This window comes from Balaenoptera borealis, assembly GCF_965194805.1.
Source record: "Balaenoptera borealis genome assembly, chromosome: 3".
Lineage (NCBI taxonomy): Eukaryota > Metazoa > Chordata > Mammalia > Artiodactyla > Balaenopteridae > Balaenoptera > Balaenoptera borealis.
The window spans coordinates 47,611,229-47,635,869 of NC_138866.1; the positions used below are offsets into that span (position 1 = coordinate 47,611,229).

The 24,641-nt window shown below is 41.0% G+C and overlaps 1 protein-coding gene and 1 long non-coding RNA gene across 4 annotated transcripts; one reads left to right on the forward strand and one right to left on the reverse strand.

Moving 5' to 3' along the window:
* Window positions 1–1,103: 1,103 nt before the first annotated feature.
* Window positions 1,104–10,375, reverse strand: PTGDR (prostaglandin D2 receptor). Of its 2 annotated transcripts, none has more exons than XM_082384860.1 (2): window positions 9,520–10,375; window positions 1,104–3,063 (listed from the first exon to the last, which is right to left on the reverse strand). In XM_082384860.1, exons 1-2 carry the CDS (start codon window positions 10,363–10,365, stop codon window positions 2,824–2,826), a joined length of 1,086 nt encoding a protein of 361 aa, XP_082240986.1. In that variant the 5' UTR covers window positions 10,366–10,375; the 3' UTR covers window positions 1,104–2,823. The 2 variants fall into 2 exon arrangements, with proteins under 2 accessions (XP_082240986.1, XP_082240987.1); XM_082384861.1 differs by lacking the exon at window positions 1,104–3,063 and adding an exon at window positions 4,412–4,597.
* Window positions 10,367–22,733, forward strand: LOC309625409. Of its 2 annotated transcripts, none has more exons than XR_014242504.1 (3): window positions 10,367–10,505; window positions 11,027–11,201; window positions 20,543–22,733. It is a non-coding gene; the product is annotated as an uncharacterized lncRNA (long non-coding RNA). The 2 variants fall into 2 exon arrangements; XR_014242505.1 differs by lacking the exon at window positions 10,367–10,505 and adding an exon at window positions 10,558–10,685 and having other exon boundaries at window positions 20,543–22,725.
* The last annotated feature ends 1,908 nt before the right edge of the window (window positions 22,734–24,641 follow it).

Sequence of the window (24,641 nt, forward strand, 5' to 3'; positions counted from 1 at the left end):
AAATTATTTGAAAACGTCTTTTTTTAATGGCTACATAATTTTCATATATGTTTGTGTGTGTATCTATATTATACCTGAAGAGTTTGTTTAACCCGTTTTGGTCAGGTAGATGGATTCCTTTTCATCTTTTTGCTATTATAAATAATGCTACAAAGAAAAGTTTTGCACATAACTGTGACAGCCCCTCTGGAAGAGAATTCTAGAGTGAAGTCACTGGAATGGTAGAAAAGAACACTTGTAGGCTCCTGATATGCAGTGTCAGGTTGCTATCAAGAAAAGGTGGACAAATTTACAAACTCACCAGGGGAGCACAAGTGTTCCTTTTATTTACTAACAGCCTTTCTGTCATTGACAGTCATAATTATTTTTGTGTGTGGTCCTTGATAATTTGATTTTAATTTAGCATCTCTTTGATTAGATAGGAATTTTTTCTACATTTTTTAACCATATGTATTTCCTCTTATGTAGACTATTTTAGTCCTTTCTTTAGTTTTCAACTGGAGTCAAAATTCCTACTCATCTTCAATATTTCACTTAAGCATCTTTCTCACTGTGAAGTTCTGATAACCCTACACAACACCCCTAGTTCAGGTTTCCTCTTCTGTAATGGGACTGTGTGTGCACGTTTATTACTGGGATTTCCATACTCTATTGTAACTGTTTACATGCTTGTCTCCCCCACTGGACAATAAGCAAATCATGCACCAGAACTAAGTCTTATGTATTTTTTTTCCTCGGCACCTAACTAATTGCCTGACCCAAGGTATGTGTCAATTAACACTTATTTAATGTTTAATGATCTAATGAGTAAATCAGTGAAGATCATTGAAGAGTTGACTTTTAACTTAACATGGATTTCATCCAGATGTTATATCTACATTCTGTGTTAAACAGAAAGCACCACTAACTCCTTGGATAAACCTGTGCAAACTTGTTGAAAGGAATACATATGCTAACAGAACAGCCTATAAAAATCCTCACTATTAAACTGCTAGAGAATGAAAGACTGCTGGTAGCCCTTTACTCAAAACAAGAAAACAAAACAAAATAAAAAAACTAAACCCTTTTATTTCATTTGAAGAGAGGTAATTTTCTTTGCAAAATATCATAAAGTTATGTTTATTGATGTATCTGGGAACTTTTCAAATGATCTTGACAATGATCATAACACACCTTCCAAAAGGAGAGCATGAAACAGATGCACTTCCTCTGACAATGAAACACATACAGGTACTTACAAATTAAATATACAAACGAGTGTTAAACTTGAAAAGAAGTGCATTTTTCATCACATCATAGTCTCAGATTATAATTCCTGTATTCCTAATTTGGCCATTTCACAGTTTTGCTACACACAAAAATTACACATATATTTCCAGGTTAATACCACCTCTGCGATAAACCAGAGGTGAAAAAATGGGGCTGCTGCTAAGCTGAAAATAAGGCAAATACTCTGATCTTTGGAAGGGATGGCTGAATGGGGGTCTCAGGCTCTTCAGATGTAGCCGGCTCTCCAGCTCAGAGTCTGAGTGTGTCAGGTACCCCACAGATGCTGAAACCCCTCTGACGCCCCCATGAAAAAACTTTCATCTTTTACCCAAGGTGAAAGTTCTTCCCTGCAGGCTGGGTCTACGGTCTCTTGCTTAGTTTAACAGCTGCAGCTGTATTTTCCCCACTTTTCCCTTTTGGTCATAGTGTTGCTAACCTTTGTAAACATTATGTACAATTAAAGTGCTTGGTGGTGCTCCATCTGAGCCATGTTCTGCTCCAGATTGAAAGCGTATCTCTCAGGAACCTCAATAAGGTCTTACTGTCTCCACCAAGGGCAGAATATGGCTTTAACATGTAGATGTTAAGGTCATTGCCACTGCTCTCAGCTGACTGAGTCCCGGGTGAGCTTGTCCCTGTGCTGAATGCCCGGCTGTGACACAGCCATGTTTAGTAAACATGCTCTCTGGGAAGTCATACATCCCTGTCTTCCAAAGACCATAAATCCCTCCCCACCAAAGAATCCATTATTTTGATAAACCTACAAGATGGAGGTTCCAAAAACTGAAACAACATTTTGTAGCCCATTCCAAATTTTCATGCCTACTGACACCCCTACCTCAACACACAAGAAACTGGACTTCAAAGGGTAAAGAGAATTTTTTCTTCTCTAGGGTGTAGACCATAGTCACATCTTGCCTTTCGTTTACTTATTTACAGCTTCGCCTCTTCACACAAGGTGGTGAGTGTTTTCCCAGCGGGTGGCTGGGGAAGGACCCTCCAAACACCTCACCTAGCTATATTTTCTACCACCCTTTTCAGAGGAGCATCTATAATTCAGGCTATACTTGTATCAGTTGGCAAAGGAAAGAATTAAACAGGGGCAATTGTGATGCAAAATAAACAAATCAGCTTCCACTAGAAATAAAGAGGGTAAGAAAATTTAAGAACACCTATCACATAATTGTAAATTGTGTTGTTTCTACTGAATTTAAATAAAGACCCAGAGGTCTCAAGACTGCCTTTAAAAATTAGGGACACCAAGTACAAACACTGGAACAATTACCATCATTGCTTTAAGACTTTTAACATTGTTTACAATATATGAAACTGTAGTTGCTATTATACTCAAAATGAAAAACCCCACTGAACCGGTTCATGAACACAGAGTGACAACACATTATTAAGATCGATCGAATAGTTTCGAAAATACATTTAGATGTTTTGTTATGGGACATAGCTTTTAAGGATATAACTTGTAAGATTTTTTTGATCATGGTTCTTTGCCAGAAAATGTGATATATTGCTGAGTTTACCAGAGAGGTTAACACACTGTCACAGGCTGGATTCCATGTTAGTTCCGCAAGAATTGCTTTGCCAGTTTCTATACATAAGAGGCCTTATGAAAATCTTGTGAAAAAACATCCGAAATACCGATGTTCTGAAAATGATGAAAAGCCAAGGGTCCACAATGGAGATCACAGAGAGAAAGCGTAAGGCTCGGAGGTCTTCAATTTCTTCAGCAGTTCCATTTTTCTCGTGAACAGCTTTAAACGCTCCATAGTAAGCACGATACTGTTTTAAAGAAAAACATTCAATTAGGAGAGCGGAAGGTCGATGGCCGCAACAAATTCACTTACTTCACTTAGGAAACATTACTTTTCCGTAAGAGTATGGCAGCTTGGCTTGGAGTATTCATTTGGGTAAATTTATAAGCAGCTAAGGCCACCACAGCGGATGGGTGCAAGTGAGAAGCCAGGGAGGTGCAGGGCCGATCTGGGAGGCTCAGTGGAAGCCAGGTCCTCCTGGGAGCCCCTGGCTAAGTCCCTGGAGCTGGTCCACCTGCAGTGAGTGTGGCAGGGCTGGAGTTGCCCGCTCCCTGCCTGGCGGTGTAGAGGAAGAGCTGAAGTGGGACAAATCTAGTCTACTGAGTCGTTTACAGAGTCACCTCACTCCCGTAGATACTGATTCTCTTCCCTTTTTCCTCTGCCTCCTTCCTATCCTCGATTCTTGGTTAGCCCAGAAATAAGTCACACTTGTGAAATGTCACATGTGTGGAGACACCAATGAAACAGAAACTTGTTTTCTCTTTCTCTGAATTTTTTTTTATTGAAGTATAGCTGATTCGCAATGTTTTAGGCGTACAGCATATATATGTATATGTATATACATATAAATGTATATATTTTTTCTTTTTCAGATTCTTTTCCAATATAGGTTATTACAAGATATACAGTTCCCGGTGCTATACAGTAGGTCCTTGTCTATCTATTTTATATATAGCAGTGTGTATCTGTTAATCCCAAATCCCTTATTTATCCCTGCCCCCGATTTCTCCTTTGATAGCCATAAGTTTGTTTTCTATGTCTGTGAGTCCATCTGAAACAGAAACGTTTAATCATCGTGAAGAGGCAGGACATATTCCAGTGGAAAGACAGGAGACAACTTGTGTAAACTACTCATTTTTAGCACAGATGCTTATCATTCTGTGGTTGTCATCCTCTTTTCAGACTAGGAAGAAAAAAGAAAGATACACAGAGCGATAAGCCTCCTTACCTGTGCCCAGCCACTCCTGTATTGTCTTGCTCTTCCTTGAGCTCTCTGGCCTCTTGGGGGCCCTGCAAACTGCCTCACCCCTTTCCTGCCATTCAGCCGACACTGCTGTCTAGACCAGCTCTACAACTGTCTCCCACTCGGTTGGAGGCCAGCCACTTTTTCTCCGTGCTCTTACATCGCCCATGCTCATTGAGATTCTAAATCCATAATGGGACAAAATGGACGCTAATGGACCAGAAAATATGCGAACTCAACATTAATGGGAGGGGATATGAATAAGTACACCGACCAGACCCATTCAATGCAATCAGGGATATGAGAAGATGTATGTTCCCATAAGTGTTTCCTTACCTTTTTATTCTCTTTTCTGTAGGCTCAGATACGCCCATCTAGTGCACTTAGGAAGACAAGAGTTTACCTGGAAGCCCTCTCCCATCATCACTGCTTAATAACACTAAGAGTAATAAAAATGGCTAATGTCCACACAGAGCTTCGTATTCTCAGGCACCATTCCGTTTTACTTTTAAAAGTTTGTTTCATCCTTATGAAAGTCCTGTGAAGTAAGTGTGTTCATTATCTCCATTTTACAGATGTGGAAATTGATTACATGCCCAAATCCTACCTTCTTTCCAGGTTGACCTAAAATATTACCCCCATCACGAAGCCTCTGGTGATGGTTAAGGTGGTGGTTAAGCTCATCAGCTTTAGAGTCCGACCATCCAGGTTAGATAGAATCGCCTCACTGGCTGTGTTACTTCAGGCAAGTTACTCTGTTTCTTCATCTATACAATGGGGATAAGTGCACCTATCTTTCAGGATTGTTATGAAATTTGCATGAGATAGTATGAGTACAACCTTGAGAACAGGTCCTTGCATTAATAATAATTCAATAATTAGCTAGTATTATTATTTTATCAATTAGGAGTCAATCTCTTTCCTTTTCTAACTTCTTTCTGGCCCTAGTCACTCCCTCTCACCCCCAGTATTATAGCTCTGTGGGCAGATGTGATGTTTTTCTCATTTTATATCCCCACAATGAATTACAGTGCCTGGAATGTTGTAGGTTCCAGATCTGAGATGAATGAATAAATGGATGACAACAAGCTACACACTTGAGTTGATTGAAAAAGCAAACACTTTATATGACTTTAATCTTTATATTTGCTCCTTTCTCCTCAAAGTGGAGTGCAGCAAGATATAATTCTTACTATTTGAGAATGCTTGATTAGTTGGGATCTGGGTAACTGAATGATGTTTATATAATTAAGACAACTTTTATTTCTGTACACTATTTATCCATATCAATTCTATTGCATATTATTAGGTTATTTGTACTTTCAAGTCACTTGACTTGTATTAGAAATGTAATATTCTACAAATGGCCTTTTAATTTTATTTATTTTTTGAGTTTACTAAAAATATGACAAATTTATTCCCTCGTGACAGTGATCAAAGTACATATTCTATTAATTCTCACAAGATATCCGTTTGAACACAATCTAGACTTTCGAAAAATCCTCTCATGATCAATGGTATTCCCTAGAAGATACTTTATAAACTGCTCCTCTGACAGAGGGCTTGAATACGGAATACCCTCAGAATACACAACTGGCTTATTCAACGCATGCAGGGCATTACACAAAGAGAACTGGTGTGAGAAGAGCGCCCTCTGTTGAAATTAGGGGTCCACAAAAAAATGTTGCTGTTGCCTGTTCTCTGGCGACAGCTTGACTGGACATCCCTGCTTAGGACAGCAACATTGATTCCAACGTCCTCTCCCATTCAGTTCATCTATCACCACACCCTAGACCTCAGCCTCTGCTCTAGCTCTTTAAATCCACTTCTGACCCTTTTCCCTGGGCCAGTCTCTTGCTACCATCCCTTACACAACTTGTAACAGCCTCCTTTGGATGGAACATCCCACCCTTCTTTCTGCTCAACAAAAGGAAACACACACACACACTCACACAGAGTTATCTCAATGCATGCAGGAGGTCCTCTAACCACTTCTCTGACTCCATGGATTCTGATATATGCGATTACACAAGCTTGTGCACACCTTTACCTGGCTTCTAAACCTGTCAACTACTACATTGAATCTATACGTGAAAACCCTCTTTCAGCCATTCCTGCTCCCCGACCAACCTCCAAAACACTGTGGTTTTCTAAGGTAAAAATAATTTTGATGAAAATACTCTGTATACATTAAAGAACATGCTGCAAACTGCCGCTAAAGCTCCTCCCATATTCTCTATACTTTCTTTTTACCGTATCAAATTGGAAATTTGAGAATTCAATCTAAACATCTTGCTCTAATCCAGCATTATAACAAAGTTAATTAAAAAATCATATTCCAACAAACTTTTCACCGGCTTAATGAAATACAATATTTATGTGATGAGCAAGATTTTTTTTTTAAGTTTAGCCACCTTCACATACAGCCTTATTTTTTCCAATCACTAAATCCTTTCCTTAGAAAAGTGATTTTCAAAGAATGGGGGTCTTTAATACTCTTTCAGTGTGTCTATGTGGTCAAAACTATTTTCATAAAAAGATGTTACTTGTCTTTTTTCACTTTCATCCTCTCATAAGTGTACAGTGAGTTTCGCATAAGCTGCCTGATGTGTAATGAATGACATCATCACTCCCATGGCTAATGGAATATGTGCTGTGTACTCTTGCATTTTCTAGACCTTTCTAAGGTAATAGGGTATACATATGTGCATTTTCAGAGACTGTTCTCAGTGCTTCTGTGCTCTTAACATGCTTTTTCCCATGTTACCTGCTAATATTCCTACACTTCATTATCATTCATTAAATAATTTTGAAATCTCAAACTTCTCTTTCACCTATGCAAAAACACAAGCAATAAGTACATTGTAACTTGTTTTACAATAATATTTATAATTTTTCTTATTTTTAATTTCTAATATTGTAAATACTAATAGATATAATCCACATAAATAAAAGATCTTTGGGTCCTTAATAATTTTTAAGAGTGAAAAGGGGGTCCTTAGACTAGAACAAGTTTGAGAACCACTGCCTTAAAATATTATACTATCTTCGGAGATCATATTTCTTAATTAATTTTCTATGTCTAGCAGGCAATTATAATAAATGGATGTTATAATTAGTAATAATAATTAGTAATAATAATTTTTGAGGCCACCAGGCACCTGGTTAGTGTGTATGTATGTGTGTGTGTATATATATATATATATATATATGTATATATATATATATACACATATATATATGTATATATAACACTTCAAATCTTCATAACTATCTTACAGAGCAAGAATAGTTATCCTCATCACAGACGAGGAAACTGAGGTTAGAAAGGATAAGTAAGCGCTTTTATAGTTAGTAAGTGATGAGATCTGATTCAAACCCATGCTAAAGCCCTTATCCTTTCTAGAAATGATACTTCCCGTGAAGAATGCTGTCCGCATTGCATGTCTTTGAAACTTTACAAGTTTTTTAGAAAATCGTTTTCAAATCCATTATTTCCTTCAATCCTCACAAGCCCCTATGAGTTATTCAAATCGCCTTAGACACTCGGCAAATGCAATGTTCTTTCCAACGTATTATGCTTTCTGCATTATTCTTACTAAAACATTCAAACTCAGGACATAATGTCCAGGCATTTGGCTAATTTCTGCTTTTATCACAGCACAGGTAAGTAAGGCTCTTATTTTAGAGCAAGGGTCTGAAAACATATTCTGTAAAGGGCCGAAGAGCAAACATTTTAGATTTTATGAGCCAAGAGGCAAATAGTGAATATTTAGTAGGTACTTATTAACAAGAGAGAAAACACATTTCTACAATTTTAATTGATGAAATTAAAAATGTAATAATAATAGTAATAATAATTGAGTACAATTTTTGGTAATACATGTCTATTAAGGAGAAGCGTGAGTCTTTTTCTTGGAATCATATTTGACTTAGTTGGGGTTCAGAGTTCATGTGCCCTATCATCAAATTTATGGCAAATGTTTATTCATAAAAACTATTCTTAACTCCAGGGCTGCACTAAAACAGTAGGCAGGACGTATTTGGCCTGTGGGCTGTGATTGCTAAGGGTTGCTTTAGAGTGTGGTTCTCAAAATGTGATCCCCACATCAGCAGGTGAAGAAGAGGCTGCTGAATTCTTCAAAAATGTCTGCATCAGAAACTCTGGAGAATGGGGCCCAGCCAGCTCTGTTTTTAAAAGCACTGCTGATGAGTCTGAGCGTGCTAAAGTTTGAAAACCACTGCCAAATATCTATACCTATATCTCTATCTCTCTGTTTATATAGATATAGATTTATTTATTTATCTTGGGGAGTTCTGATCCTAACCCAGAGAGCTCTTTGCCCAACACATTAAGGCCTTCATTTAAGGGAAAAATCACACTATATTTAACTTTCATCCACCCTTTAAAGTAATGTCCAAAACTGCTACATTGCCATGAGAAACTTAACTTTCTTATTCACATAAGTCTCAGGACTCCAGTGACCTGGACTTGGCAACGAATTTATTTAAATGTTGTTCACGTTGAACAAGTACACTGTGGGGTCTGGAGAGGGAGAGGAGCAAGGCTGAAAAAGTTCTCTCAAGCCTCAGCCACTCCTAGGTGTCTTGGCCGGGGTCACAAGAGGAAATACCTGCAAAACGACGAAGTAATTCAATCTGAACCACCACCCCCATTAGTGATTGAAACCCAGGATAATGGCTTTCAGGTCACCTCGCTTGCAAAGATAAAAACAAAACCTGTCGAGACAGGTTATCAGAACGACACCACCAGAGGAAACGTTCCTACACATCTGCTAATCCAAATCCTCTCCGCCTCTGCCGCCACCATCCCCCGCAGCTGCAGCACCAGAAACGGCATCCGCCACTCAAAGTTTACGCACGAGTTAACAAAAACCTAAACCTATGCTTTCAGTCACTCACATATGCAAATCACTTTGGCAGGAGCACACCTTCCCTTATTCCCTTTCCACGCCAACACCGGGGAGAACTCCCAGATGCCATTTGCCCATTTCTGATGCCACTAAAATCATGGGCAATGTGTAACGAAATAAAACCTCGCGTAGCCATCGAGAAGTGGTAAAGGACTCGTATTGCCAAGGAGGAACCAAGGTCTGCTCCTCAAAGTCCTGAGGTGCATAAATAACCCCGAGATCTTCCCAGAGGAAAGCAGGGAGGAGGGGGTTCTGCTAACTGGAGAGGTTCTGCGGGGCTAAGGGGACACCATCCGGCTCCGGCTTTCCCTACCTTTCTTGGGCTTTACCTGTTTTGGTTCAACAAATTGGGTTCTATCTCCTGGGGGCTGTGGAGGGAACCTGATCCGGGGAATGCAGCAACAAACCCTCCTGGCTCAGGGCGCAGCTCCTCTTGCACCGCGTCCAATGCGCTCCACCCTTCCCTCCCGGCAGCTGCGGCCCGACGCGCTTCAGTCTCCCGCAGCCTTAGCGCCAAGCGACTCACAATTAAAGGCAGGGAGCACATGGTGAAGAGCACAGTCATGAGGGCTAACAGCAGGAGGTGATCCAGCTCCTCCAGGGGCGGCGGGGTCTCTTCTCTCTCGCCGGCGGCCAGCTCCGCTCGTTCCCTGGGGGCAGAGCGCGGGAGCCGCCGCAGCCGCAGGTGCATCGCGTAGAGGTTGCGCATGGCGCTCAGGTTGCACAGCACGATGGCGAGGACCAGCAGCAGCATGAGGCTGGCGTAGAGCACTGAGTAGCTCAGCACCGACAGCGAGCGCCCCTCGTGGACCATTTGGATGAAGCACCAGGTGCCGGGGCAGTACTGCACGAACTTCCCGAAGCCCGCGAAGGGCAGCGAGCAGAAAGCGAGGCAGAAGGCGCCCACGACAGGCGCCACCAGTGCGCCCCGGCGCGGCGTGATGTACCGTCGGTAGAAGAAGGGATGCCCCAGGGAGAGCCAGCACTCCAGGGCCATGGCCAGCAGCTGCAGCGTCGAGGCAAGCCCGAAGAAGGACATGAAGAAGGCGAAGGCTTGGCACAGCGAGCTGCCGGATGCGGGCACCAGGCCCCTCAGGCTCCGGTTCTGCGCGTAGGCGTACAGCACGAAGGGGCTCACGAGGGACTTGCCCAGCAGGTCGGTGACCGTCAGGCCGCACACCAGCACGTAGAAGACGGAGGGCGGCGGGCGCGGCGAGCGCCGCGGGAACGACCGCAGCCCCGAGCGCGCCAGCAGCCCCAGGGCTAGCAGGTTGCCCAGGAGGCCCGTGCTGAAGAGCACCCCGCCCATCGTCGCTGAGTTTCCCTTCTCCACCCACGTGGTGTTGCAGCAGCGGTAGAACAGCGGCCTCATGGCGGGAGGCGCGGCGAGCCGGAGCGGAGGCTGCGGGAGGGCTGGGGCCACGGCGTCTGGGTGCAGAGGAGGCCCCCCGGGCGCCCCGCGCGCGGCTCCGCCGGAGAGGCTGCGCCGCCAAGGAAGCTCCGCGGATGGCGGTGTGTTCCCCACCGCAGGCGCCTCTTATCTAAACTCTCGGGTCACACCCCGCCCCTCGGGGCGGGACGCACGGCCGGGTGCGCACCCCGCGCTGGCTTCCCAGAGACCCCCGGCAGCCGAGTGAAGAGCTCCGCCCCGACGCGCCGGGTCCTGAGGAGAGACAGATCCTCAAGCCCAGAGTCGGAAGCAGGGAGGGAGGAAGGGAGGGAGGAAGGAAGGGAGGGAGGGAGGGAGGAAGGAAGGAAGGAGACTCCCAGCATCCAAGACCAGTCCTTCCTGTGAGGCAAGAGAACTACTGAAATGGAGGGGAAATTAAGCCGCAGCCACTGGGAGGAGAGGGGCCCGAGGAGGAGGTGGTGGCGTGGTGGGACTCTAGTAGTGGCCGAGAAGAACTCTGAAGTTGAGCGCGGCTGGGAGGCTGAGAAAGCGCTACCACTAGTTTTCTTATTAGTGCTTTAAGGAGGGGAAAAGGTAACCAACCTTCGCATAACACCTAAGCCTTAGCTCCATTCTCTTCTAGATCCTGAAACAGGAACAATGAGCTTCATTGCCTAGGTGAGGAAACTGAGATCTTGGAAGGTTAAATCATCTCCCAAGGTGACAGAGCTGGTACTTGAGCTGGACCTGGAACCCGGATCTTCTATTTATAGAGTCCATCTGTCTTGCTTCCGTGGCTTCTCCTCTCAAGATTCCAGGCAAGTGGCTCCAGGGAAAACCAACAGGAGATGTTGGGTAGCATGAATCACGGTGGCTGTGTAGACATGGTGGGAGGAGGATGGTTAAGAGTGCTGATGATATCAGACCCGGGTTTAAGTCCTGGTTCTGTTACTCACTGTGTGACCCTGAGAGACTTGCTTAACCTCGCAAGAAGTAACATCTAACCAGCTTGTTTGGCTCTTTTGAAACATAGGGATAACACTTGTGAAGTGCAAACGCATAGGAAGCGCTAAGTACATACAGTTGTCAGGATTCTCCCATGTTTTAGGAAGGCTGTTTTAGTAGCTAATGTTTAACTGCAATTTTGAGCATGGATTTTGAAACCAGAAAATAGGAGACTTAGTTTGGAGCTTTTTCACTCTGGTTTGTGACGACTAGAAAACATTTCTGCCCTTCTGGCCTTTCACTTGGCTGCATGATAGAGTGGAGGGAGTTAATTGTGCTTAGCGTGACTTATTTCTTTAATTAACACTTGATACCCTGGGAAAGAAACTGGCTTGAGTGTGGAATTTCAGGGGGATGACCAGGACCCTATTACATAAGCAAGTAGATTGTGCCTTGGCTTGAAGAAGCTCATTTTGTGGCTCAGTGCCTGTTCTGATGGACAGACGACTCAGGGAGAGAGTAAGACCGGGCTTTAGGTGTAAAAGCCTAAAGGGTAGCCGGAGAGGCTGCTTTCAGATTGAACGCCTGGCCAGTAATTCAGGTCTTGGGGTGGAGACAAAAGAGTCCAAGCTTTGGTATTAGATCTTTCTGAATTCCACCACTAGCTGTGACCCGCGGGTTAGTTTACTTAATCTCTCTGAGTTCGTTTCCTTGTAAATAGGATATGGGACTTATGCTGACCTTGTAGGGTTATTGTGAAGCTGAGAAAACATAAGGCTTTTGGCATAGAGTAATAAAAATAGTGAGAGCTAACATTTATAAGCCCCTATTTATATATGCTGAACACTGTCTAATCCTTTCACATCTATTGACTCAATTAATAGAAGGTCTTCCGAGGGCTTAGTTCCCTTCTCCCTCTCATTCCCACCACCTCTTATTTCCACCTCCAGCCCCTAACGAATAATGATGGACTTAGAGGAGCTCCATTTGAGTTGATGAAGAGGAAGAAGTAGCAGGCCCGATAACCAAAGGGCACAAAAATCTGATGAATGTGAGGTCTCCTCTCTAGACAGACAGCCACACATATGCACAATTTATACCAATTTCAGTGTGTTCACAGTTTCCTGAAGTCTCGCTATGCTGCCTGGAGGAGGCCCAATAGACTCTAGGTTAAGAATCTTCCTCTAATGACGTTGTATCGGGATGTTCTCTGAAGTGTACCGACTCCCATTTTTTGCAGTCTTATTTTTCTGTTCCAGCTGTCTTGACCTTCATACCCCTTCCAAGAATGTACACAACTTTTTAGAAACAACTGTCAAATGGGACTGAAGGGGCAGCTGTCGATCCTTGACATGGTCTATATATGTCATGCTTCAAGGCTGATGGCTTTGAACAGATAAAATTCAGGAAACCACATGCTTCCTCCTGGTCAATGTAGCTAGCCTTTACCATGGGGTTTCCAGCTGCTTTCCTGCCTGTTTGCTCTGGTTCACCCTGCCCTATTCTCATGGTTAACTTTGGAGTCTCCTGTCCCTCCGCCTAAGAAATCTTATTGTACAACTTCACTGTTCAGCCCAGAAAAGTATCATTTTTCATACATCAAGTATTTTTTGAGCTCTTACTTTGTGCCAGGCATGGGAGTGAGGTGTGTGGGCCTTGAGTAACATACAGCAAAGAAGGGAAAGCAAATGTCATGTCATGTGACTTTTACATGGTTATACAATTTTATATCAGTTTTCATAGTAACAAGACTAAGGTTCCCCCCCATTCCCCCTAGAGGGAAACTTCTAATGAAAATATCTTGGGCCCAGTTACATAGTAAAGTTATCTTCATTATCTGTAGGTTGCTTAATTGGGTTATAAGACAAATCTTCTGGAAAAATATATATGGTATAATGTGAACAGACACATCTAAATATATAATTATATTATGATTTTGTAAATATAAAAACCATATATGCTCATGGAAAAGAACTAGAAGTTGACATAGGCAAATAAAACATTAACTTAAACTTGAGAACGGATGGTTGAAAAATTTCTCCTTGGATTTGTGATATTTTCAGTCTGGTACCTGTAATAACTATCTACAAATATTTTAAACAGAAAACAAGTGTATGCTCATGGCCAGATTTTAGGAAGGGGAGAGTAGGAAAAAGAATAGGATTTCCTGGATCCATACTGACTGTTCTTATCCATCCCTCACTCCTAAGCAATATTTTGGGCTAGGGATTGTGAAGAGCAGAGAATAGAGAGGAGGAAAGCTAAAAAGTAAAGAACAAACTTAGCTACCAATTTTGGAGCATCTGCTGTGTGCTAGCAGCCGTGCTAGATACTCTTCACATGCAGGGGGTGAGGTGGTGGTACAGCAGTGTGGTGGTGATGGGAAGGGTCTTTGCGGTCGTACTGTGTGAATTCAGATCTCAGCTTTGCCCCCTTGCTAGCTCTGTACCCTTGAGCAACCTTCTAACCTTTCTAAACCTGTTTCCTTGTCTGTGGAAATGGAGGGAGGAGGAGTACTTATACTGAACTCATATGGTAGTTATGTGCCTTAAATAGAAAATAATCTTCATGGAGCAATCATTCTCAACCTTGGCTGTACTTTATTTATTTATTCATTTATCTATTATTTTTTAATTGAAGTATAGTCGATTTACAATATTTCAGGTATACAGCAAAGTGATTCCATTTATAGTTTTATATATATATATATATATATATATATATATATTTCAGATTCTTTTCCATTATAGGTTATTACAAGATATCGAATATAGTTTCCTGTGTTATACAATAGGTCCTTGTTGTTTATCTGTTTTATACATAGTAGTGTGTATCTGTTAATCCCAAATTCCTAATTTATCCCTCCTTCACCTCCCCTTTTTAACCATAAGTTTGTTTTCTGTCTGTGAGTCTATTTCTGTTTTGTAAATATAAGTTCATTTGTATCAGTTTTTTTAGATTCCACATATAAGTGATATCATATAATATTTGTCTTTCTCTGTCTAACTTACTTCACTTAGTATGGTAATCTCTAGGTCCATCCATGTTGCTGCAAATGGCATTATTTCATTCTTTTTTAGGTCTGAGTAATATTCCATTGTATATATATATCACATCTTCTTTACCTATTCATCTGTCAGTGGACACTTAGGTTGCTTCCATGTCTTGGCTATTGTATATAGTGCTGCTATGAATATTGGGGTGCATGTGTCTTTCCGAATTAAGAGTTATCATCTTTTCTGGATATACGCCCAGGAGTGGGATTGCTGGATCATATCTACTTTTAGTTTTTTAAGGAGCCCCCATACTGTTTTCCATAGTGGCTGCAATCCTTGGCTGCACTTTAGAATCACTTAGAAAGCTGTAAACATTTCTGATGATTCGACACCTTAAACCAATTATATCAGACTCTCTGGGAGCTCCCTCCAGGCTTCACTCCACTGTGCAGTTACAGTAAGAACCACTGGACTGGAATTTAAGCTTAGTGCTGTGACTTGCTCTGCATGGCTCTGTCAGTGATGTCAATGTTTTTATTCCTGTCAGTAGCACGCGAGAAGTCTTCTTTCTTTTTCTCCCATTTTTCACATAAGGAAAATGAGACTCAGGTTAATAACTTCTCCAAGTTTACATAATTAGTAAATGATGAGGCTAGAATGGCATCCAGATCTTTTGGATTCCCCAGGCCTCTGCTTTGGAGGAAGAGAAGAGCAGAGAAGACAAGAGGGTGGGAGACAAAGGAAGGACCCTGTGATTTCCTTTATTTGCTCAGAGGTGGGGAGGCAGAACTCCCCCAGGGTCAGACAGCATGCCAGTTGCCTACATTTCTGCTGGTTGCATATGTCATGTGGCCAAGTCTGCACAAACATCATATTAGCATCTGTTGGCTAAAGTTTGCCGGTGGTTTAGTAAACTCTTCATTTTGTCCCATTCTGATTTCTGCTTTTTGGGTTCCCCAAACTCTTGTCCAGCAAGACAAGAGCACAGAGTTTCATTTTGATATCTTCTGCTGCCAAAGCAGGTAATTAAATCCTCCAGAGATTCTGGGGAGTGGGTGTGTCCTGGCCGACCTCAGCGTCCACATATAAATCAGGATCAGGATCTCTGTATGCTTGGATCTTGGAGAAAACGTATTCTCAGTTATAGCTTGGCTGTAGTTTAAACCCTAAAGATCAGAATGAATTTTTGAAAATGCCTTTGGGTGATGACCTGGGAATAAATAAATGGTGGAATAATACATTTGTCAACCCAATTATAGGTTTGACGGTTCACTGATTACTGAGATTTTCTAGCAGTTTGCTTGTGGTTCTAAGGGATGTTGTTGGCAGGTGTGGCTGGTTTGTTCCCTGTGAAGCAGACTCTGAGCTGGAGGCTAGTGTGTAGGATATTTATTAGGGAGTGCTTTGGTGATTAACACCTGTGAAAGGGAAGGAACAGAGGCAGGATTGGGCAGAGGGTGAAGTCAGGTTGTGATAGAGTTTCAGTAAAAGGCCTGAACCAACCCGACTGGTAGCTCAGAAGCTGAAAGGGGTCTTCGGAGTTGCCCCGAGCTGGGGGTGAGGGCCTTGTCACCTTGGGTGGGCCAGGCACTGGGGGCCCAGGGAAGGGCACATGACCTTGAGTGCAGCAATTCTTTTGAGACAAGGCAACAGCTAGAGGGGGCTGATAGTGAGGACTGTGTGCCAGTAGTTAGAGAAGTAAGCCCTTTAGTCTGGAGGGGGATCTGGGTGGTGCATCCAGCATCCACTACCAGGATGGTACTGGTGGGCATCTTAGCTGAGACCCAGAGGTAGTGGGCCCTTAAGCTCCACCTACACTTACCTCAGGTTTAAAGAAGCCTCCCTAAACCCCTTTTTGGTGACCTCAGGCAAGTTAGGCCAACGCCTAGGTCACAGCATTCCGATGCTATTTTTTTGTTCATACCTTTTTTTAATCTTGCTTTCCTCAGCATAGTCTTGGATTTTTATTTCAACAGTCTTCTTCAGCTTCTCCCCAGAAGTTCCTCACCCTCATCCCTGAACCTAAGAAGCCCACTTTCTTGGGCTCGCTGAAAGCCCCATCACATTTAATGTATTATATTGTGTTGTGTGTTTGCACGTTGGGGTGTGAATCTCTCAAGGGCAGAGGCTGTGTCTTATTTAACTTTCTCCCCCAGGTCCCAGCACATGCTGCTAGGCACATGGTAGGCTCTCCATAAATATTTACTAAATGAACGAATAGCCATGATACTATTTTTCCTTTTCCTGAAAGACTCTATCCTGAGTCAGAAACAATTTTGATCTCTCATTCTAAGAAGCTAAGATATTCTTCTGTGTTCAACTGCCAGGCAGAAAGCCCAGGTCAAACAAATTTAAGCTGTATGCTTATGTAAGTCTGGGTGTCAAAATTATTTTGTATACCTGTATGTGGCTCTGGAAAAAATGGAGACTGGCTTTTGAAATCACTTGTTTCTCTGTGTCTGTGCTAATTTGTATGAAAGCGGAGTTATTTGAAATAACACACATTCTTAGCAGGAGAGCGTTGAGAACAAACAATGGAAAAGTTGGAAACTTCCAACTTTAAGAATGAATTACTATTATTACTGTTAATAAGGTTGGAGAGAGAGGAGGAAAATTTATGTGGTTCAAACATTCTGTGATCACCTTGAACTTCAATACAGATAAATGTATTCCTATATTAGAGAATAATCTGAGCTGAACGAAGGATAATTTACAGGCAGGCCATTTTTAACCGCTGGTCAAGAGTAGACAGTAAATATCATCTGTCAGTAACCATGGTAAGGAAATGCTGGGGAAGACTGATTTACAGTCTACAGAGAGAATTAAACTAACAAGGGCGTCATTAATCTGGGCAGTAAGACAGTGTGATCCCCGTGTATCTTAAGAACTTCGTCGATACTTTTTTTGTACTTGGCAAAAAAGCATTATTGTTGACAACAACCAACATGACTCACATTTTGCAATTGTGGCTTTCTTGGGGGATTTAAAGTACAAACTCATAGTACATCTTATCTCACCTATTTCTTTATCTCAGTATTTTTCAAACTTCACTTTCCACAGCTATAAAGGTGAACAAGTCTAATTGTGATTAGAAATGGTTCTTATTAAGGCAGAATGCAAATTAATTCATGCTTTGTGACAACAACAATAAGAGAAAAAAATGTTAAGAGTAATAAACTTGTTATGGCAGACAGTAAAGAAGAAATGCTCATCTTTGGCTTAAAGGATTGAACGAGTAAGATTTTCTGCCCTAGAATGTACCCAGTCAGGGTGCAGTGACTACGGCTTGTTCCATTCATGCCTGATGGTTGGGTTAGGGCCGAATCTATTACTGAATGGCTTAACTGTAACGGTAGGCCAGAGACTAGCTAGTTGCCCACTAAATCCATTTCCTCCTCTTGGGCAGTCACACATACTACATTTTCTTGCCTCCTCTGCAGTTATGTCTCATCATATAGCTGAGTTCTGGCCTCCTAAATGCTATCCTTCATCTTCTTTCTCCATCTACTAGCTGAATGTAGAGGACTTTGAGGTCCTAGAAAAAGTTGAACCAATACGTAGAAGGGACCTGGGTCCCAGAATGACCATGTAGGAGTTTTTCTGCTGGCTAGGAACATACATTTTGAGTATTATGTGAGCAAGAAAGTACTATTGTCTAAGCTGATGAGAATTTAGAATTTATCTTTTACAGCAGCTGACATTAACCTAATGAATTTAAGAAGGTAAGCTTATGTTTCCTAAGGCCATCTCTACTACAAGAAAAGCTGGGAAATTTTGTCCTTTAGTTGGACATGTTACCACTTCAAATAAAATTAGAGTTGTGTTGGTAAGGAAAAGGGGAGAATGGGATATTTGGTGGTCAACCAACAGTCTCTGCCATGGTATGTAATAGTTCACATATTGCAGAGTGAACGAGGAAAATGAAGACTAAGAAAAGATCATTGAATTTGGCAAGTAGGAAGTCACTGATGACCTTCAAGAGCCCAGAGTAGAGCAATTATCAGATTGTAGAAGTTGAAGGAGTGCATGGGTCATGAGTCATTGGAACCAGCAATTCGTATTGGCTGTGAAAGGAAAGAAAGAAATTAAAAGAGGCAGAGGGGAAAACAAAGCCTTTTTCAAGCTGGGGGAAAGTTGTTCCTATTTTGAGAGCTGACAAAGGAGAGAGTAAAGCTGCTGGAGAAGAGGAGATGATTGAGGGAGCAAGACTCAAAGATATTGCGATGGGAAATAGTGGTGAAGAAGTGAGCCCTAGAAAGATAAGATCTTCTCCCATGATGGGAGTTAAGAATCTGAAGGTGGTGTATATGGAGACAGAGATATTTTGAGATGAAAAGTAGGGTACAAGATAGAGCTGACCCCAGAGAGCCTCATTGATTCATTCACCAAATATCATTGTAAATAAAGCTGTGAACATGAAAGATATGGTCCCTGCCTACATGGAATGAGGATAGATGACCAATGAGCAAAAACTTACAATTAAATAAGAAGAGTGAGGTGAGGAGTTTGTCTGGAAAGTAAGGAATGTCAGGGGTATGAGGAATTTGGAGAAGGATGGAGGAGCCAATGTGGGGAAGGCCCTAAAGCACCACTAGGAAGTGATGGGGTGGTGGTCATGGTGATGGTGGTTGACAGACAAGAGTGAGAGCACAGCTGAAATTAGCATGAATTTGTAGTGCGTCCTTTAGCACAGTTCTTTACTTTCTCAGCATTCACACTCTGTGACCCCAAGGCAGGAAAGCAGAGGAAACACATGCGTCTGTCCAGGGAGTATTCTGTCTCCAGTGTTAAGTGTAGTAAATTTTGGAGTAATGGTCCAAATAAGTGAAAATTCTATACAATAACCTAGTTAAAAGCCATTAGTTTTATTATTTTTGTATAAGTTAGTTAAAGAGAAAAAAAACACTAGTAAGGATAAATTACACTTTAGAATTTAGTAAACATTAATTTTTATCATACATGAGTTAATTTGAGCACAACTTAAAAGTCCATTAAAGAATTCTTAGCTCCTTGAACTTGGTTTGGAAAAAGTTAATGATTTTAAATTGAATTCCCACTAATTACTGTAGTATAGATGAACTGCTCACTATACCAGTTTCCTCTTTTCCCCAGGCACACAGCTAAATGACATTTCCCAGCCTCCCTTAAATTTGGATGTGGCTGGTGGCTGAGTTCTGGCCCATGAAGTGGAGGAAAGGCTGGGAAGAGGCCTTTGGAATGCGACCATGGGAAAGTGAAAGAATCTCAAGCAAAGCCCTCCTGGGTCTTGCACGTGCATTCCTGACACCACAGTGGAGAGACAGCTGAGCTGCCTGAGCAGCAGTGTGCTGATGCATGCTGGAAGGAAGTTTTCAGGGGAGTGCCAAGTTTTTAAAATCCTAGGAACAGGGAAAGGAGTTTGAGAAATACTCCTGGGTGCCAACCTGGAATTCTATACAAAGTGAAAATATTCCCGAAATCAGAGACAAAACAAAGACATTTCTCAACAAAGAAAATCTAAGAGAATTCATTGCCAGAGGACTCACTCTAAAAGAAGTAATAACGAGAATTCTTCAGGCATAAGGAAAGTGATCACAGACAGAAAAAACAGAAATGCAGGAAAGAAAGAGTAAACACTTGGGTAAATCTAAATAAATACACACTATACAAAACAACAATTGTAATGCCTTCTGTAGTTTAAATACATATAGAACTAAATGCATGACAACAATAGCACAAAAGGCATGGGGATAAATGGAGTTAAAATGTTTTAAGGTTTTAGCATCATCTAGGAAGTGGTAAAAGTATTAATATACACTATACAATAATAAGTCAATAATGCATGTCATACTCTCTAGAGTAACAGCTAAATAATAGTAAAAGAATATATAATTAATAAAGAAGAAAATGCAATAACAAAATACTCATCTATTTCAAAAGAAGGGAAAAGAGAAGAAAAAATATAAAATATGAAAACAAATAGATGGTAGATACAAATTCAAATATACCATCAATAATATTAAATGTAAGTGAACCAAAGTCATTACAGACTTTTAATTTTGAAAAAAATTAAGCTGCTTCTCACTGAATAGAAGCACACAGTACATAGTAGGTACAGTGGAACTAAGCAAATTGGGAATTTATTTGTGCATCATTTACAATGAATTTAAAAGTAAAATTTTTTTTGGAAACTACAGATAAATCAATCATCTCTTCTGCCTCTTGTTTTTCCAAATTAGGTCTTTCATGTTTTGAAACATCAACTGGCAGTGAAGAGATAGAATGAATGAGAGGACACTACACCAAAAAAGGGAAAGGACTTACATACAACTCTTTAAAAAATTGACTTCTACAGCTTTTGTAAAAGGCTGGTGCTTAAATATTGAATAAAAACCAGGTAACTAATATTTTCAAGATATTGAAAAAAAAGAAATTAGAAGTTAGCACATCAATTCACATCAGTTAAATGAACATTAGTAACACTTTTGAATGTAGGTTCTGGGACTCATGGCTAGACAGAGACCATTTGGGAGCAATCTTCACTGCAAGTTTCTCAAACTTGGACTCCTATTCATATGCCCAAAGATTAACAAGCTTGTAAGAACTTTTAATTTTACATTTTTATTTAAATAATTTAAAACATTTATATAAATCTATTCTGGCTAGTCAGTATGACCTAGTACTGTTCCAATATGTTTCTGTTCATAATCACATGGTCCCAAGGCCTTATGATGTCATGGCACAGCATAAAAGAAATGTTTCACACTTGTTCCAATAAAGAAAAGCTGTGGAAGCATCCCTCTACCACATGGCACATAGTGATATAGGCCCACAGAATCCAATAGAACCTTCAAGGCAATAGTCAATTCCATATTCATATTTTGAACAGATGTTTTTTGTACAATAGATCTTGCATACCAACTTTGCAAATTCAATCAGCGGTAAATGCAGTAGTAAAAACCCAGTGAAGACTTCTCTGTTAAATTTGTATTTTAGGGTACACAAAAAAATGAGCCATCAAAATAATAGATCTGTGGCTTAAAATGAGTTCACTGTAAAAAGGAAAAAACAACAACAAAAGGTACTGAAATAAAAGGTAATCACCTTTAAAAAAAAAAAAAAGAAAAAACAAAACATAATGATGATAATGGTTCATCACCTTGAAAACAAAGTTGTAGGGAGCTATAGCTGGACTCCCTTCTCTATGGTCCAAACGAGAGCTAGGCAACAACCGTAAGAACGTCCCAAGCAAGCAACCACAAGCATTCATGCCTAGAGTATCTTGACGCAAGGGAATCCTTGATGTTCTAGGGAAGATCAAGATCAGCTGACGGGGTATGCCCAGACTCTTTGGGTCCTTAGGAGATTGAAGAAGGGTGAAACCTTGTTAACCCTGAGAGGTCAAGGAAACCAAGAAGCAAAAATGTTTCCTCCTGGGAGCTGCTTTCTATAGAACAGCAGCAAACTATTTAAGGCATGTAGGTAAACTGAGTCTCTATGACCAACTACAAGAAAAAGAACAATAAACCTAAAGAGCCAAGCTTTCATGGAGAGGAAGAACAAGTAAAACAGGCTCTAACACACCAGAGGCACAGACGGGGAATGGTGATAACAAAAATAATAACAGCACTTCAGGAGATTTGGGTATAGCTCAGAAAAGATGTTCTGAAATTAAAAACATGAGTGTCAAACAAACACAACTTAGTAGGTGAAATGAAAGAGAAGTTGCTTGCTTTTGAGACAGAGATGCTTTCTTTGCCTATCTGGTTGTTTATTCAAAAGTTCAGATCCTTTTGTGTGTTATGGTTGGAATTGATCACAGCCTCTTTCTGGACCCCATCATGGCCTGAGAGATTTGGTTTTGGACTCTAACAGTTCTCTATGTCGACTCAGGTATATGTTTCAAACTTATTTTGCTGTTCCTAGGATTTAAAAAAACTTGGCACTCCCCTGAAAACTTCCTTCCAGCATGCATCAGCACACTGCTGCTTAGGCAGCTCAGCTGTCTCTCCAATGTGGTGTCAGAAATGCAGGTGCAAGACCCAGGAGGGCTTTGCTTGATGTTCTTTTACTTTCCCATGGCTGCATTCCAAAGGCCTCTTCCTATGCTCTGCCAGATACTTTACCTCCCTTTTCTCTTCACAACTTTTCCACTAATATTAATAGTCCTTAATATTGGTAATTTGCAATCTACATATATTGACCCAAAATTTTAGAGTTCTAGAACTTATGTTTGTGATTTTTATACATTCCAGTCCTTTTGTGAAGTTCTCTATCCTATCATGTATTTTACTGAACATTTTAATCACAGTTACTTTAAAGTCCATGGCAGATCATTCTAATATCTGAGTCATCTGTAAGTACATTTCTATGGTCCTCTTTTTCTCTTGGTCCTGACAATTTTTGATTAAATGCTGAGCATTGTGTAAAAATACTGTAGAAGCTTTAATGAAGTTATCTTTCTCCAGGGAGGGTTCACCTATCTTTTAGAGGATAATTAGAACGAGGGCAAGTTACCTTAATCCATCAGGGACTGAGCTGATTTGAGGCTGGGTTGAAGTCTTTTTGAAGCAACCTTGGCTGAGGGAGTGAGTGGGGTCTGAAATCTAGCCTGTAACTCTGCTCCCTAAGCCATGATTCCTATTGTGCTCTACATCTGCCCAAAAAAACCATGATCTTTTCAGTTCATACAAAGGTATGCATATGGGCTAAGTAGTTGCCCATTTTCAGCTGTTCTCATTACTGTCGCTTTTAGGGAAAATGGGAATGTAAATGAGTAGGTCTCTTATGGCAACCTCAGTTATGGTTATGGTCTTCCAAAGCTTGTAGTTCTGAAATTCCAAGAAACTTATAAGGCAAATTAACTGAAAAGAGAAGCACCAGTCCATTAAAAAAAACATGAAAGTGGCGTTGTGATGCATCAAGTCTGCACTTTTATAATAATTTTGTAAAACAAAACAAAAACATTGTCCTGAGATGTTTAGATGTCTAATTAATTCAGAGCAGTACGGAGTGGCAAGTATCAAGACAAAGGGGCCAGGATACAGAATAGATGCTTTCTGAAGAGTGATAGGCAAATTTTCTCTAAAATCCCACAGGTATGTTCAGTGGACGTTTATAAACCTTCTTGGTTTCAAGATGATGGGAGCAAAGAGAGTAGCAGACCTAGTAAATACTTAGAACTTCTGCCAAAGCTAGAAACCAGGCTGCCTCATCTAATATGGTGCTTTCAGCCTGGCCCACAATAGACATACGATTGTTCAAATGACTTCTTTCCTTATTTAAATCACTTTATTTATGGACATTTGGGCCCCCAAATCAAAGATATTATTTAGAAGTAATTCTTGCAGTATTTTTTTTTAAACATCTTTATTGAAGTATAATTGCCTTACAATGGTGTGTTAGCTTCTGCTTTATAACAAAGTGAATCAGTTATACATATACAATATGTTCCCATATCTCTTCCCTCTTGCATCTCCCTCCCTCCCACCCTCCCCATCCCACCCCTCTAGGTGGTCACAAAGCACCGAGCTGATCTCCCTGTGCTATGCGGCTGCTTCCCACTAGCAATCTATTTTACATTTGGTAGTGTATATATGTCCATGACACTCTCTCACCCTGTCACATCTCACCCCTCCCCCTCCCCATATCCTCAAGTCCATTCTCTAGTAGGTCTGTGTCTTTATTCCTGTCTTGCCACTAGGTTCTTCATGGCCTTTTTTTTTTTTTTTCTTAGATTCCGTATATATGTGTTAGCATACTGTATTTGTTTTTCTCTTTCTGACTTACTTCACTCTGTATGACAGACTCTAACTCCATCCACCTCATTACAAATACCTCCATTTCATTTCTTTTTATGGCTGAGTAATATTCCATTGTATACATGTGCCACATCTTCTTTATCCATTCATCTGTCGATGGACATTTAGGTTGCTTCCATGTCCTGGCTATTGTAAATAGAGCTGCAATGAACATTTTGGGACATGACTCTTTTTGAACTATGGTTTTCTCAGGGTATATGCCCAGTAGTGGGATTGCTGGGTCGTATGGTAGTTCTATTTGTAGTTTTTTAAGGAACGTCCATACTGTTCTCCATAGTGGCTGTATCAATTTACATTCCCACCAACAGTTGCAGTATGTTTTGACTAAAGGAAGCACCACTTGATTTCACCCCAAACAACTTTGCAATTATATAATATTTTCCATGAGTTAGTAAATTAGGGTAGGTGACATGAAGCAGAAACAGAAAGGTGCTGTAGCCTCTATTGCGTTTTTCAGTTGTTTATTTTCGGGAGATATTTATTGGTAGCTTCTAGCATGTATACTTGCACATTGATG

Bases quoted from the DNA above. Each gene is read 5' to 3' on its own strand.
- PTGDR (XM_082384860.1), bottom strand. From the start codon at position 10,365: ATGAGGCCGCTGTTCTACCGCTGCTGCAACACCACGTGGGTGGAGAAG. The intron at 3,064-9,519 runs GTGAGTCGCTTG...TCTTTAAAACAG, and splicing joins TGTGCTCCCTGCCTTTAATT to TATCGTGCTTACTATGGAGC.